The sequence below is a fragment of the Euleptes europaea genome, chromosome 16 (assembly GCF_029931775.1).
Source record: "Euleptes europaea isolate rEulEur1 chromosome 16, rEulEur1.hap1, whole genome shotgun sequence".
Taxonomy (NCBI): domain Eukaryota; kingdom Metazoa; phylum Chordata; class Lepidosauria; order Squamata; family Sphaerodactylidae; genus Euleptes; species Euleptes europaea.
In genome coordinates, this window is record NC_079327.1 from 22,651,672 (window position 1) to 22,667,963 (window position 16,292).

Consider the following 16,292-nt stretch of genomic DNA (forward strand, 5'->3'; position numbering starts at 1 on the left):
CAAATCAGTCCTCATTCAGAAGCGTCTAAAGCAATGCCTCACACTGTCCACTCTTCTTGAATGTTTTTGTAGCTGCGTTTTTGTTTACCTGCGTTCTTGACGTATGTGATGCTGGACACTAAGAATCGATCTTTCTTTTGCAGGCTGCCCCTCAAAGGATCCACTCAACATGCGCTGACGAGTGCAGGCCCTGTGAAAATGAAGTAGTATTTTGGTGGCTAACAAGTAAGGGGGGGGGGAATCATGAGGAGTTATGGGAAGGAGAAATCGCAGTTTCCCCCTGCTGACCTTCTTCCCACACTATCCCCTGACCACCTCACCTTCTTGTGGAGACCACAAAACACCCGGCACCATGTACAGCAACCCAAAATGAATGTTGCGTATTCCTGCAATGTCTGCACATAACATTTTACATTGTGGGGGATTTTAGCCCCCCCTCAAAGTATTCACAATTCGATATATGATAAGAAACTTTTGATATATGATAAGAAACCATGAGTGAATTCAAGCAGTTCCCCCCAAAAAAGCACATGATTTATTCCTCTGAGAGTGCTCTTACATCTGGCAAGAGAGGATTTGCATAGGACTCAGTTGAGTGTTCTTCCATTCTTCCCTATCCTCAGCCAATACTCAGAACAGGCCAATACTCAGAAAAAGGGATCATTAGCCACCCATCCTTCTCTTTTCTTGGGTCTCAGTTTGCTGATTACTTCTTTTCCAGACAAGAGTATGGGCTGAAGACCTGGGATTGATGGCTAGTAGCTGTTGAGAAGGATCTCCTCCTTCAGCTTTGAGTAATTGTTGTCACTTTTATTTTGCTTCCTTCAATTTCAATTTGTGCATAGAGTAATTGTTCTCACTTTTATTTTGTTTTGCTTCCTTCAATTTCAATTTGTGCGTAGAGAAATGAAGCATCTTGAATAGCCAGAGTTTGGAAGCTAAGCAGGGTTGGCCACAGTTGGTACTTGAATGGGAGACCGCTAAGGAAGTCCAGCATTATCATGCAGATAAAGACAATGGCAAACCACCTCTGCTCATCCATTCCCCTTGAAAATCCCTTGAAGAGTCTCCTTAAGTCGTTTGTGGTTTGATGTCACATGATGATGATGATGGAGAAATGAAATATTTCAAAGGCAAAGGTTGCTAAAATGATTAATTTCCTGAGAACTATTCTGTGTGTGTGTGTGTGTGTGTGTAAAGTGCCATCAAGTCACAGCCGATTTATGGCGACCCCTTTTTGGGGTTTTCATGGCAAGAGACTAACAGAGGTGGTTTCAACCCTGGTATTCTTTACCAGCTAATAATTGCATTTGAGCTCTTTCTGCTTAAACATCTCAATAAGCAGAATGAAACTTAAAACTATGTACTGGTTGAAAGGAAGTGATCGAATAAGAGTGTCATGCAATAAATAATCTGCTGGATTACCTGGATTACTGACAACACTCTTAGATACTTGAACCAATGGAACTATCTGGCTGTAAGTCAGCCTACTACAGTAAATATGTTCAAAGATAAATTCTTCTTTTTCCATTAATATCTTGTCTCCAGAGCAGCTGAACAGCTGAAATACCAACAGCCTGGCAAAACTGAATTTATAACCCCAGTGCTGCAATAATGTGTTTTCCCCAAACTTTTTTGAGCCATTAGAAGGGAAGTGTTTCCAATTTATTTAGCTGGTTACACCAACTGGAAACAGAACTTATGCAGAAGATGCTGCTCCTCTTAAGCACAGTAAAAACATCAGAGAAACATTGTATAGAGAAAGGCAGTATGTTGCAGTTTATATCTCCCAGCACAATACAATTTGCAAGAGCATTGTTTGTTGTGAAATATAAATAAAAAGCATTTCAATGATTAACACTGATTCTCAGGAACCATCACAGAATAATAATGATAAATTGATTTTTCTTTAAAATGTTTAGTAGTCTTTGGAATGTATGAGAAAAGTATTAAAACGTGGTTATGATCCACCATTACTCCAGTTCATTGACATAGATACTTTTGCCATAGGAGGTGGGAAGAGAGACATAGGGCGAAAACGCATGGTCACTTTAGCCTCCTTTATTCCCTGTTTCAGCCAGGATTCAGCCAGGATCGAACGCATGTTCTGCGAAATGCATGCGTTTAATCCTGGCTGAATCCTGGTTGAAACAGGGAATAAAGGAGGCTAAAGCGACCATGCGTTTTCACCCATAGTTGCCCCATGGTGTATCTGTACATTGAATTTTGCCTTACTTAGACATCACAAGAAACTTCCTTTTAGCCATGACAGGCATGAACACAGTGTGCTCTTGTGCTCATTAAGTCTTCTCACCCCTATGAAGGTTGGAGTCTTAATTATGATGTTTAAACAGAGGTAGAGTTGTGTGAAGCATGACCAAGGGGGTCTCTACCTCACCTCTCCACCTGACAGACTTAACCCAAGTGGCTTTGGAATAAAAAGTTCAGCACCCATGGGGGAAACAGAAAAAAACAGTAACTTTTATTTACTCCCAAGAACAAGAGAATAAGATAATTCAGAAAAGTCTATAGAAACTATTTAGAGGTATAACACAGCCTTGCTAAGCCAATTTATTTGTAAAGTTACAGTTGATAATTTACGAGAATAGAGAGGTTAGCGACCAAGTTTGTATCCTTGAGGTGAATGTTAGCCTCCCCTCAATCTTTCCTAGGAGTAAGCCCCATTGAATAGCCCTGTGTAGGATTCTGAGTAAACCTGTTTAGGATTGCTCTCTGAGTTTCCTTAATAGGGTAGCTGCTGATTCCTACAGCTGGCTCTTAAATCATATTAGCAATGTCTGAAATTCTACATTGAACATCTCGCCTAAATGGCATTGGAATGTTAAAATGTTCAATGATTAGCACATCACCTTTGATACTTTTGCAGGACAATGACTCAGCTCAAATCCAACCCCCTTCTGACTATATATATTACTCTTCCAACACACCTTGACACTGAGAGACACTGTCCTTCAGTGTTACTCCTCTGAAGATGCCTGCCACAGCTGCTGGCGAAACATCAGGAAAGAAAATACCAAGACCACAGTCACACAGCCCGGATAACCTACAAGAACTGTTAAATGCCTCGTTCGCTAATCTTGATGTCTCATTCAGCATCATAGAGTAGCCAGCTGGGATGTGACTACACATTTCATTTGGATCTTAATATATATATAATTTCCATTGCCTTCAATGGAAACACATTTTGTTTTGTGTTTTTACTTTCTACCCAACTGGGATGAAATTCTCAAGGACTGCAGAATTGTATAGAAATATTCACGCACAGGATATCCTTGCAAAATTTTACGCAGAGTAGAAAAAGCATGCCCTGACCTGGATGGCCCAGGCTAGCCTGATCTTGTCAGATCTCAGAAGCTAAGCAGGGTCAGCCCTGGTTAGTATTTGGATGGGAGACCCCCAAGGAATACCAGGGTTGCTGTGCAGAGGAAGGCACTGGCAAACCACCTCTGTTAGTCTCTTGCCATGAAAACCCCAAAAGGGGTCGCCATAAGTTGGCTGCGACTTGACGGCACTTCACACACACACACAGAAAAAGCATCCCTGTTTTACAGGCAACTAAAATAAATTCTCAATTGCACAATAGATACAAGGAAGAGGTCTTTAAGAAATTCTGCTTCCTTTCTTGGGATCCTCAGCCTGGGGGTGGGAAGGTCAGGGTGTCTATTTTTAACTAAAAACAAAGTGCAAAGAAGGTGAGATAAACCCCATCTGATCCTGCTTAGTTGTTTCGAAAATTCAGATCAGATTTTTTTTCACTCAGTTTCACTGACTTCTTGTATTATAGCCTAAATGGAAGAAAACTCCTTTGAACACTGGTGTAATGCTTGGTAGGGGACAAGGTTTGGTGCCCTGTGGCGGTATGCTCTGGCTTCATTTGAAAAAGAACCCCCTCACTTTCTTTATGTGAATGGACCCTGCCTGTGTTATCTTTACCAAAGCTAACAGCAGCTGAGAACAAATGGTAGCATTGCTGCCTCTCTCACTATGGAGGAAACACAAAGCAAACAGTGAGATGCCAGAATATGTTCAGATCCATATGTTTCATTATTGTAGTTGGACTAGTTATACTAACTATATTAATGATTGGTTATGTTTCAGTCAGATTTTGATTAGTTATTGTCTGAATGTACATCTCTAGTATTTCAGTCCATGATTTGGGGTACCTTGCAATGTGGAACACCAGATTTTGCTTTTATGACATGGGAGCTAACCTTGAAGGACTTGCAACCATACTTCAGAACCAGTCCCATGTTCCCTTGCACACCATATAAAAGTAGTCTGAAATCACTCCGAGGGGCTACTCCATGTCTTCAGGGGTTGGTATGGATAATTTTTTTCTGATTTGTTCGGTAAGGCAGTATATACATAACTGCGCTCAGGGAAAACGTGAAGATAATTAAAGACTATGTTCAGAGGATCCCTGCCACATTAAAGTTTAAGGGCGAATTTGTATGATCTCTCTGGTTATGGAAGCTATTCAGTCTTTAACCTACAGTGTTTGGCAAGCAGGCTTTTTCTCAACAAAGAAAAGAGAATGAAGCTTTGCATGCTAGGGCAGGAACCCAAAGTTTCTGCCCCGAATGAGGGTGGGCCGACAGCGTTGGGCCAGCTGAGTAGTTAGGGGGCAGGTCCAAGCAGAGCCCTGAGCTCCCTGACCATGTGGACCGTTCTTCCCAGCCGCCCTCTGATGTGCCAAGAAGGCACTGTGGCCCCCACCCGACAGGTTCCTCCCTCGCTTGCCCCCCGGCCTTGGACCTCAAACCTGGCCCTGGGTGAGCTCGGGGGGCCTGGGCTTGTGTTGAATTAAAGGACCTGTACATTCTGGGTTTGTTACATAACAAATGATTGGACAGCTGTTGTTGTCAAAGGTGGGTAATTTTCTTATCTGCTTTTGATGTGTGTGCACACAATGGGAAGGGTTTGTGGCAGCAAGGCATCTGGGCCCTGTTGCATGATACCACTGATCACATCTGTCCACCTCTATTACCTTTTAAAATGGCATCAAGATATGCTCATTCAAATATGAACTTTGTTACAGGCACTCTCTCTCACACACACACAGAGGGGCTGGGCAAAATGACTACAAATGATTCATTATTCAGCAGCCGAGAGCAACGTATAAATCACAGGGAAGGCAGCATTAAATCGCAGTGGTTACCTAAGAATTTTATTGACTGCAGTCTCCTTATCCAAAAGATTCCTTGCCCTAATGCTGAAAACAGATTTGCGGAGCTGTGAAACAAAGAAAAAACAGATTTAACTTGTACATCCTGACCTAAACCAGAATACTGACCAACTCTGAGATATTCAAATGTTTAGAACATCTAGACAAAAATGAAAGAGATTCGTTCCATTACAAATTCAACCCCCCCACATCTTCTGTGTTGTTATTATGGAGCAATAAAGCCACCCTTTCCACCGAATGCATCTTGGTTTCCTTTTCACAGAATCATAGAATAGAATCATAGAGTTGGAAGGGGCCATATAGGCCATCTAGTCCAACATCCTGCTCAATGCAGGATCAGCCTAGAGCATCCCTGACAAGTGCTTGTCCAGCCTCTGCTTAAAGACTCCCAGCGAGGGGGTCTTTAAGCAGAGGCTGGACAACTGCTGTATGCAGTGAGAGTATTATTAGATAGTGCTATCACATTGTCAAAGCTCAGCTAGAGTGTTATTTAGAAGAAGAAGAAAAGTTGGTTTTCATATGCTGACTTTCTCTACCACTTAAGGGAGACTAAAACCGGCTTACAATCACCTTCCCTTCTCCTCCCCAAAACAGACACCCTGTGAGGTAGGTGGGGCTGAGAGAGCTGTGACTAGCCCAGGGTCACCCAGTTGGCTTCATGTGTAGGAGTGAGGAAACAAATCCAGTTCACCAGATTAGCCTCCACCGCTCATGTGGAGGAGTGGGGAATCAAACCCGGTTCTCCAGATCAGAGTCCACTGCTCCAAACCATTGCTCTTAACCACTACACCACACTGGCTCTTTAAAGTGGATTTAGAGTGGCTCAGTGGTAGAGCATCTGCTTTGCATGCAGGAGGTCCCAAATTCAATCCCCGGCATCTTCATTTAAAAGGATCAGGTAGCAAGGGATGTGAAAGACCTCACCTGAGACCCTGAAGAGCTGCTGCCAGACTGTAGAACTTATTGTATCCCAACCTGTGCTTGCACAAAATATTGGGCAACCGATTTCTGGGCATATGATATATTTGGAAGAAAGTGCTAGGTGTTGCATATGATCTTGCGTTTCTGCTTGTGCTTTGCTGGATCCAAGCCAATAACTGATTTGTATTTTATTGATAGGGTTGTCAGGTCCCTCTTCGCCATCGGTTGGAGGTTTTTGGGGCAGAGCTTGAGGAGGGCGGGGTTTGAGGAGGGGAGGGACTTCAATGCCATAGAGTCCAAAGGCCAAAGCAGCCATTTTTTCCAGGTGAACTGATCTCTATCGGCTGGAGATCAGTTGTAATAGCAGGAGATCTCCAGCTAGTACCTGGAGGTTGGCAACCCTATTTATTCACCCAATTCAGACACCATGTTAGTAATTTTCCACATCACGGCTTGGAGAACTGGGATAGGCCACAGGGATGTGCTCCCTTCTCCTTTTCCTAGTTCCTCTTCCCTTCTTGCATACTAGTGCCTTCCTCCCTTTCTTGATTTGCTTGCTGTGGTAACCTAGTTTGAAACATACAAACCAGGTTACCACAGCTTGTCTCTGAAACTATGGTTTGGCAGGTTCTGTAGATCATGGTTTGCAGGCAATCTTGGTGCCTACTAACTCACTATGGACATCAAAACACTGTGAGGCAAACCAGGAAAAAGAGGAAGGTACTGACTGGCATGTTACAAGGGAGAAGGGAATATATGGTATTATGTAGCCATAACACATGGGTCTGTGGCACATTCCTCATTCTCCAAATAATGGTTTGGAGGATTGTGAAAGTGATGTCTGAACTGAGATATTATTAACTGCTTTCATCCCAACGCCTCCCAATGCCTACTATATTTGGTTAGATACTTTAGAGCTTTCAGCTCTTTAAATATCTATACTCTAATCAATTACTGTATTTTCTCCCTTTTTGCTCATTCATTTCATCCTGTCATACATTATGCAACAAATCCCTACACAGACATTCTAAAAATATGACTCAGATAATAACCAGTGTAGTAATTCTGAAATATAATCAGCATCTTTGGTTATTATCACAGAGAAATTTGATGTTCCAAAGGACAAAGTGAGACAGAACTTTTTATATTAAAAGTTTGTTCTTCTGATTTCCCTTTTTCGGCCAACCAGTTGGAGAATGGGACATATGTTCACACTGGGAAATTGTGGTTTTCACAATGCATGAGTAAAAATGTGTGTTTTGGTATTTCAGCAGTTTCAAATATTTCTGCTTTGATATGGGCAAGGTACGTTTTCCAGTCTGAAATTATGATGAAAAATTTGAACTTCCATGGAGACCTCCCTCAAAGCACTGGACCAAAAGTTTTAGGGAAATGTTTAAGCAAAAAATATTAATATATTATGACTACCCACAGATATGATTCCAAGTATCCTTTTAGACATCTTAATGGCATTAATTTTGGAGAGTTTTGAAAGAAAGATTTAACCAAATGTTCCATTATGATCTGAAAACCCAGTAAAGATGCACAATGTCTGAAAATGCTTCACAACAATCACATCTGAAAGCCTCCTTCATAAGCTTAGGGCTGTAATTGTAAGGTTTTTGTTTTACAAAATTTGATTCCTCTCAGCCCATCATTTTTATTTTGTCATGAATGAAGCCAGTTCTCTGGCTGCAGTGCAAAGTGCTTTAAAAATCTGGTTAAGAGGAGGGTAAAAAGCCCCGTGGCGCAGAGTGGTAAAGCTGCAGTACTGCAGTCCAAGCTCTGCTCACGATCTGAGTTCGATCCCATCGGAAGTTGGTTTCAGGTAGCCAGCTCAAGGTTGACTCAGCCTTCCATCCTTCCGAGGTTGGTAAAATAAGTATCCAGCTTGCTGGGGGTAAAGGGAAGATGACTGGGGAAGGCACTGGCAAACCACTCCGTAAACAAAGTCTGCCTTGGAAACGTCGGGATGTGACGTCACCCCGTGGGACAGGAATGACCCGGTGTTTGCACAGGGGACCTTTACCTTTACCTTTTTAAAGCTGCCAAAGTTACCAGGATTGTACAGTAGCCTAAAGGAAGGCAGATGGTTTCAATAAAAAGGAGAGGCAAACATTCATCTGCTTTATGGATGGCAGGCCAACGCATCTGACAACCCCGATGTTGCCGATGACAAGAAATTAATGAAAGCCCATGTCTGAGACCCGCCTTGTTGAAAGTTGCAATATCAGGAAAAAGAATACAGAAGATGGTTCTGTGGGTACACTAACACAATAGTCCTAAACAGAGTTATACCACTGAATTAAATTTTGGAGTAAAAGTGGGAGAAGCACAAAGAACTTTATGGAACATGGTAATCCATTAAAATTTTATTTGATACTTCGGGTATGTAAAAAGGTAAAGGTAGTCTCCTGTGCAAGCACCAGGTCATCATTGACCCATGGTGTGACGTCACATCCCGACGTTTACTAGGCAGACTTTGTTTACGGGGTGGTTTGCCAGTGCCTTCCCCAGTCATCTTCCCTTTACCCCCAGCAAGCTGGGTACTCATTTGACCGACCTCGGAAGGATGGAAGGCTGAACCAACCTTGAGCTGGCTACCTGAAATCAACTTCCGTTGGGATCGAACTCAGGTCGTGAGCAGAGCTTGGACTGCAGTACTGCAGCTTACCACTCTGTGCCACGGGGCTCACTTCAGGTATGTATCAGATTTTGAAAGTAATTTTGGTGAGAGTGAAGCAGTTCGAACACTACCAATACAGACAAGGGAATGGCTGGCCACTTATGCTCTTTCCCAACTGGCGCCTTTCTTATTTTAGACAGAATCTTCCTAGGTGGCTTTGTACTGGAACATTTTTCAGACCACAGCTATACCTCCCAGCCCTGACACGTTCTTAACTACCACAGAAATTATAGATGGTTGTTCATGTTCTGCCCCATCTACCTCACAGGGTGTCTATTGTAGGGAGTGGAAAGGAAGATGACTGTAAGCCAGTTTGATTCTTCCTTAAGTGGTAGAGAAGGTCAGCATATAAAAACAAACTCTTCCTCTTCTTCATAATATGGTATATTCCATTTTTAAGCTGAATTTGGCTATTTAAAAATGCCACAAGAGCCTGATCTTGAAGCACAGTGGGACCAGGCAGTGTTGATATCCCCCACATACCTTTTCAAATGCCAAAACAGCCTGTTTGGGCACTTGAAAAAGAGGGGGTGGGGTGGGAAACAAGATTGTTGGCTCTCATCCCCCATGTCCTCTTTCTAACACAAGTTTGGAACTTAAAAACGCAAATACATGTTTGTGCAGAGTAGAATTAAGACCAAAGCATGTGCTCTGGGAATATTAGTTAAATATTTAACTAATATTTCCAGAACAGATGCTTTGTTCCTAATTCTGCTCTGCACAGACATACATTTACATTTTTAATTTCCAAACTTGTGTTAGAAAGAGGACATGGGGGGGGGGGGAGAATGATCCATTGAGATGGGAGGTTGCTATGGTAATTGTAAGTATAGAAAGCCAGAATCTGCCTATTAAAAATGCAACCTGATGTTCCATCCAAAGCATTAAATTACTAATTGAATGAATACATTAAGCTATCTTATACTGAGTCTGACCATCGTAATGCATAGCCTAGAACTGTTTGCCCTGGATGGCAGTCATTCTCTGAAGTCACAAGCCAAAAATACCCAGATCAGTTATCTGAGACATAACCAACTGCATGTTTTAGGGGCTTTTGGCCAAAGGACGGTCATGGTCACCTGCACCCTCCTCTCCCACACCTCAAATTTAGCAATATATGAACTCATAAGAACATAAGAAGAGCATAACAAAAGGCCATGCTAGATCAGGCCAAGGTCCATCAAGTCCAGCAGTCTGTCACACAGTGGCCAGGTAGCTCTAGGAAGCCCACAAACAAGACAACTGCAGCAGCACCATCCTGCCTGTTCAAAAGCACCGAAAATTATATTTTATGGGCTTTCCCCATAGCATGATCACTGTTGCCCTATTTGGCCAGACATGACACTTTTTATTCTGTCCCTACAGGTCTCATATGGTCAGAATTCTTTGCATGAAACATAACTAGAGGTGTGCACAATGTTGTTGATCTGGAACTGAATTACTCTTGCATTGCTTAGTATGTCTGAACTCAGCAAAAAAAACTTTTCACGATACCACACTAAATTTTCCGCCAGTGGAACAGAACCTTCCTGCCTCACCCATTCCACTGTAGCCTGCTGAGCTCCACAAAATGCTGTTCCTGGGGGATGGGGGACCCTAATGAACAACATGAGGAGGGGGATCTGTGTTGGGAAGGGGTAAATGTGCGGTGAGTGCCAATGTAGTCTGGATCCAGCCTGCGCTGTTAACATTGACAGTGGTTCTGAGGCTCTGGAGAAAACCACAGAACCTTATCTGCCAGCCCCTTTTATTTACAACGTTTACTGAAAACTAGGCTCACAGGGGCACAGATGTTTCCCAGGGTCACAAATCGGGCTTGTCTATTGTCAGCAATAAAAAAAGAACTGAGATGTGCACGTGGAGCTCCATCAGCTACCCGGAGAGTTCCATGTGCTCGCACAATCCTACATCATGTGCTTGTGTTCTCTATGCTTCACAACTACATATTTTGCTATTATTACCTTCTGGTCAATATATTTGTTTTCTTCAATAGCCATCCTTTTAGAGTGGTCGCAGGAGGAAGAAGATGCCGAGGGAAGCCTTCTTAATAAACAAGTTGTGTCCTGTTGCTGTCGATCGATAAACTGTTTCATAAAGCTTTCCCTTTTAATTAAAGAGAGAGAGAGAGAGAGAGAGAGAGAGAGAGAGAGAGAGAGAGAAAGCACAAATCATACTTTGTTTGTTAGTGATTAAAATAATCCTAAGTAGTCCTTGTTAGGAATGTGTCATAATTGCTCACTGCTAAAGGACAAAAGATAAAATAGAAAAATCAAAACCATACAGGGCGCATTATACAAAGCAGATTTGGATTTAATCACCAAAATAGCATGATGTTTTGATTAAGCTAGGCTACAGTCCAGAAACAAGTTATTTTCTTCTTTAATCATGTTTTCCTTTAAATATTTACCATTCACTTTGCACAGAGAGGAGCTGTGGCCCAGTGCACATGATTTGCACACACCAGGCCCCAGCTTCAATCCTTGCTACCATCAGTTAAAGAATCTTGAGGAGCAGGTATGGCAAAACACCCTTCTCTCCCTAAGACCCCAGAGAGCCGGTGCCAGCCAAAGCAGACAATACTGAGCTAGATGACATGTTTTATGCCTTAAGTCCAGAAGAGCAGAACTGCAACAATACAAGAGCAATCAAGCCTTCTCAGATATCACTGAATCTAACAGTAAATCGGATGGACTAGTGAGGCCTAAATATGCTCCAGGATGGATGGAATGTTTAGAGCAGCTGAATGTCAATTCAAGGAAAATAAGGGAGGTGGAATCAGCCTGCTCGATCCCCTGAGGGCTTATGGGATCTTAGTGGGATTTATTTTGAGAGGCAATGTAACCGACAAATTGTTCTCCTCCCACCCTGATTCTTCACAGGCCCCCACCTCATTGTAACTATACACGGCCTGGGACCTTCATATCTGCGGGACCGCCTCTCTTGGTATACTCCCCAAAGATCTTTACAGTCATCAGATAACAACCTACTGGTGGTCCCCGGCCCTAAGAGTGTGCAGCTGTCCTCGACGAGAGCCAGGGCCTTTTCACTCTTTCTGGTCCCAGGCCGTGTATAGTTACAACAAAGTGGGGGACTGTGAAGAATCAGGGTGGGAGGAGAACAATTTGTCAGTTACAGTGAGGGGAAAAAGTATTTGATCCCCTGCTGAATTTGCCCGTTTGCCCTCTGACAAAGAAATGACCAGTCCATAATTTTAATGGTAGGTTTATTGTAGCTGTGAGAGACAGAATAACAACAGGAAAAACCCCAGAAACCCAGTAGACAAAAGTCAGAGATTGATGTGCATTATAATGAGTATTATATAATGAGAATAAGTATTTGATCCCCTATCAACCAGCCAGATTAGGGTTAGGGTTAGGGTTCTGCTGTCGACAGAAGCAATCAATCCATCAGATTCCAAACTAGCCACCATGACCAAGACCAAAGAGCTGTCCAAGGATGTCAGGGACAAGATTGTAGACCTGCACAAGGCTGGACTGGGCTACAAGACTATTGCCAAGCAGCTTGGTGAGAAGGTGACAACCCTAACCCTAACCCTAACTGTCAACCTCCCTCGGTCTGGGGCTCCATGCAGGATCTCATCTCGTGGAGTTGCACTGATCATGAGAACGGTGATGAAGCAGCCCAGAACTACACAGGGGGAACTTGTCAATGATCTCAGGGCAGCTGGGACCATAGTCACCATGAAAACAGTTGGTAACACACTACGCCATAAAGGACCAAGATGTTGCAGAGCCTGCAAGGTCCCCTTGCTCAAGACAGAACATGTACAGGCCCGTCTGCAGTTTGCCAATGCACATCTGAATGACCCAGAGGAGAACTGGGTGAAAGTGTTGTGGTCAGATGAGACCAAAATCGAGCTCTTTGGCATCAACTCAACTCGCCGGGTTAGGAGGAGGAGGAATGCTGCCTATGACCCCAAGAACACCATCCCCACCGTCAAACATAGAGGGGGACATATTATGCTTTGGGGGTGTTTTTCTGCTAAGGGGACAGGACACCTTCACCGCATCGAAGGGACGATGGACGGGACCATGTATCGTCAAATCTTGGGTGAGCACCTTCTTCCCTCAGCCAGGGCATTGAAAATGGGTCGAGGATGGGTATTCCAGCATGACAGTGACCCAAACACACGGCCAAGGCAACAAAGGAGTGGCTCAAGAAGAAGCACATTAAGGTCCTGGAGTGGCCTAGCCAGTCTCCAGACCTTAATCCCATCAAAAATCTGTGGAGGGAGCTGAAGGTTCCAGTAGCTACACATCAGCCTCGAAATCTTACTGACTTGGAGAGGATCTGCAAAGAGGAGAGGGACAAAATACCGCCTGAGATGTGTGCAAACCTGGTGGCCACCTACAAGAAATGTCTGACCTCTGTAATTGCCAACAAGGGTTTTGCCACCAAGTACTAAGTCATCTTTTGCAAAGGGATCAAATACCAATTTAACTCATTATGATGCACATCAATCTGACTTTTGTCTTCTGGGTTTCTGGGGGTTTTCCTGTTGTTATTCTGTCTCTCACAGCTACAATAAACCTACCATTAAAATTATGGACTGGTCATTTCTTCGTCAGAGGGCAAATGGGCAAATTCAGCAGGGGATCAAATACTTTTTTCCCTCACTGTACATTGCCTCTCAATCCTGGTGGAATGCTCTGTCTGCTAACATCAGGGCCCTGCGGGACCTGCCTCTCTTGTGTTATAAATTGAAAAATAAATAAATAAACATGAGGGTTTTCATGTCAACTTTCTCTAACTTTTAAGGAGAACCAACCCAGCTGGAAATTCCTTCCCTTCCTCTACCCATAACAGACACCTTGTGAGGTAGGTGGGGCTGAGAGAGTTCGGAGAGAACTGTGACTAGCCCAAGGTCACCCAGCAGGCTTCATGTGGAGGAGTGGGGAATCAAACCTGGTTCTTCATATTAGAATCCACTGATCCTAACCTCTACACCACGCTGTATTCATGTTAAGATTAATCTTAACACGAATCCAGGAAATGTAGCTGGGCCTGGGTTGCAGCAATTACAGGACTCATCCTGTGGACTCACAGGAAACCACTTTAGGGTGTACACAATGGCTTGTATGAACTGACCCACAGTTGTGCTGCTTTGGAGATTCCACTGATGTTCCAACTCAAAAAATCTAGCTGACAAAAAACAGCTAATTCTGCAAACAAGAAAGGTTCAAAATAAGCCCTTGGAATGTAATAATAAACCTGAAGAGGCGGGGGATCAAGGCATGGGGTGGGGGGAGGAAAGGAGATGACACAAAATCAAAGACACAACGGAGAAGGAACATTTAGGGAAAACCCAAACCTATCTTAAAATGTGTTTCACACTGGCTTAGTAGGCTACAAAGAGAGTGGAGAAGGTATATTACCTTATTTTGGGGACTGTGAAATCCGAAGGGAGCTTGGAGATTTTTACCATTTGAGGTCTGTTAGGGAATTTTTCAAAGATCCGTAGCCGTAATGGAAGCTTTTCCTTTGTATCTGCATTTGCTTCACTTTGTTTCAGCTAACAAAAATAAATAAATAAAAAGATTAAAAAACGCCAGGTGGCAAGTTTGGATATTTCAGAAATCAAGGATCAGCAAGAGCAATCAATTGACGAAACACAAGATGGCAGCAAAGAACCACAGAGCATACGGACATTGTTCAGACATTGATTTTTTTTTTTACAACTACCAATACAACTGAAACTACAGCAGTGCATTCCTTTAAAGATTTAAAATGCAAAGAATGTTATAGTAAATATTTATTTCCTTTGTGTATCTTTTCACAGTTCTCTAACACTGCTAGAAAAATAAATATTACTTCTTCCTCTTATTAGGCTCATTTGTTGTAGATAAATGGAATGTTCCACACATCATACGCTAAGAAGATTTTGTATGGCAGGATGGATCTGAATATGTAAATCTTAACACCATCAAATTAAATAAGGTTTGGACTCTGTGGTCTTCACAATTCCTTATCTGCCAGGAGACCAAAACATTCTTCACATGCTATGCAAGATAGCTCTGGAAATTCCTGCTTCTTCTTCAGGAAGTGTCACTCCCTGCAGGCATATTTGGAGGCAACATAGCTGGCTCAATAGTTTACCCTCTGCCAATCGAGTACAAGGAATTTGCTAGTACAGCTAAGCCCAGAGGAGTCTCAAGGGAAAAGACAGAGCTGGAAGGAAACAGGACACAATATAGGCATGTCCAGAAGAGGATTAGGAAAGAAAAGTCCCTGAGAGATTAGTAAACTAATGTCTACCAAATGCTCTAGGCACTTCTTCACAAACAAACGAACATATTGCAGTGGGAATGTGTGTTGTGTCAAGTGAAGAGAGAGTAGGGCTGCCAATCTCCAGGTACTGACAAAAATGAACAGCAAGAGCTTGATAAGATTCAAAGGCAATACTATATTAACAAGGTAATAAAGATACAAACAAGTGGTCAAGTGTGAACACCCTTCAATGTGAAGTAAACAAATCATCAACAAACAAAACATGAACAGACAATATATACATATACACAATGTTCTTAATTACAAGCAATGTCGCTCAAAAGCTTATCGAAGTTCATAAACTAAATGATGCAATGAGAATGGTAACTTCTTATTGCCTGACGGCTAAAAGTAAGTAAATATGGCTTCTCAAAGAAGTCTTCACAGCCAGAGGAAAGAAATGTTCAAGCAAAAAGGAACGTTTTCCGGATAAATTTCAAACGTTTTCGCCCACCGCTAGGGGGCTTCGTCAGCCTTAAATTCTATGGTGTGAGCGCCTCTCAATGCCTCATCAGGCTTGATAAATCAGTGGTGCCTCTACGGGCATTGAAGTCCCTCCCCTCTCCAAACCCCACTCTCAGGCTCCAACCAAAAAACCTCCCGCCAGTGGCGAAGAGGCAACCCTAAGAGAGCTATCTTCAGACTTTTTTTCTTTTTTTGAACATTTAGTCATTACAGATTATCTTCAATAGATGCTGATGGCAAGAAGTTTTCTTAAATGAGTATTAATGGATAGTAGCTACCAGCTACGGACATACTACACCTGTTGGGACAGGGATAGAAAGAAACACAATGCAACCAATGAAGGGGACAAAAATCTCAACATATTCACAGCTGTTGGTATAGGTGACTTTGTTTTGATAGGAATAGATATTGACTTGCACAGTGCTTCCTGGCACTTCCCTATGTTCAACCGGGGTGTGGGGGGGGGGAGTTTAATAAACAAAAAAGGCCCCACAACACCAATAGAAGCCTCCAAGCTGTCTCACCTCAGAAGGAAACTGACCCTATAAAAAACAGCCCCATCAAACTTCCAACTGCTGAGGAAAGTCAGGGGCTAAGAAACAATGTAATTAGATTTCAGCACAATCCCAGGGGTATCTAATCTCAGATAAGGAAGAGGGTATCTGAAGGACAGACGCTGGCTTCTGGCTCCCCAGACTCCCATGTAGAAGGATAACAACCTCACAA

General features: G+C 42.9%; 1 protein-coding gene across 2 annotated transcripts in view; it reads right to left on the minus strand.

The window, feature by feature from the left end:
• The window catches only part of NALCN (sodium leak channel, non-selective), a 257,201-nt gene that overhangs the window by 51,459 nt on the left and 189,450 nt on the right, over positions 1-16,292 (minus strand). For both annotated transcript variants that reach the window (XM_056862109.1, XM_056862108.1), the window contains 4 exons: positions 14,210-14,346; positions 10,775-10,916; positions 5,180-5,253; positions 89-190 (listed from right to left, as the gene is read on the minus strand). In XM_056862109.1, coding sequence (XP_056718087.1) covers positions 89-190; positions 5,180-5,253; positions 10,775-10,916; positions 14,210-14,346 — 455 coding nt within the window. The remainder of the gene's footprint in view (positions 1-88; positions 191-5,179; positions 5,254-10,774; positions 10,917-14,209; positions 14,347-16,292) is intronic.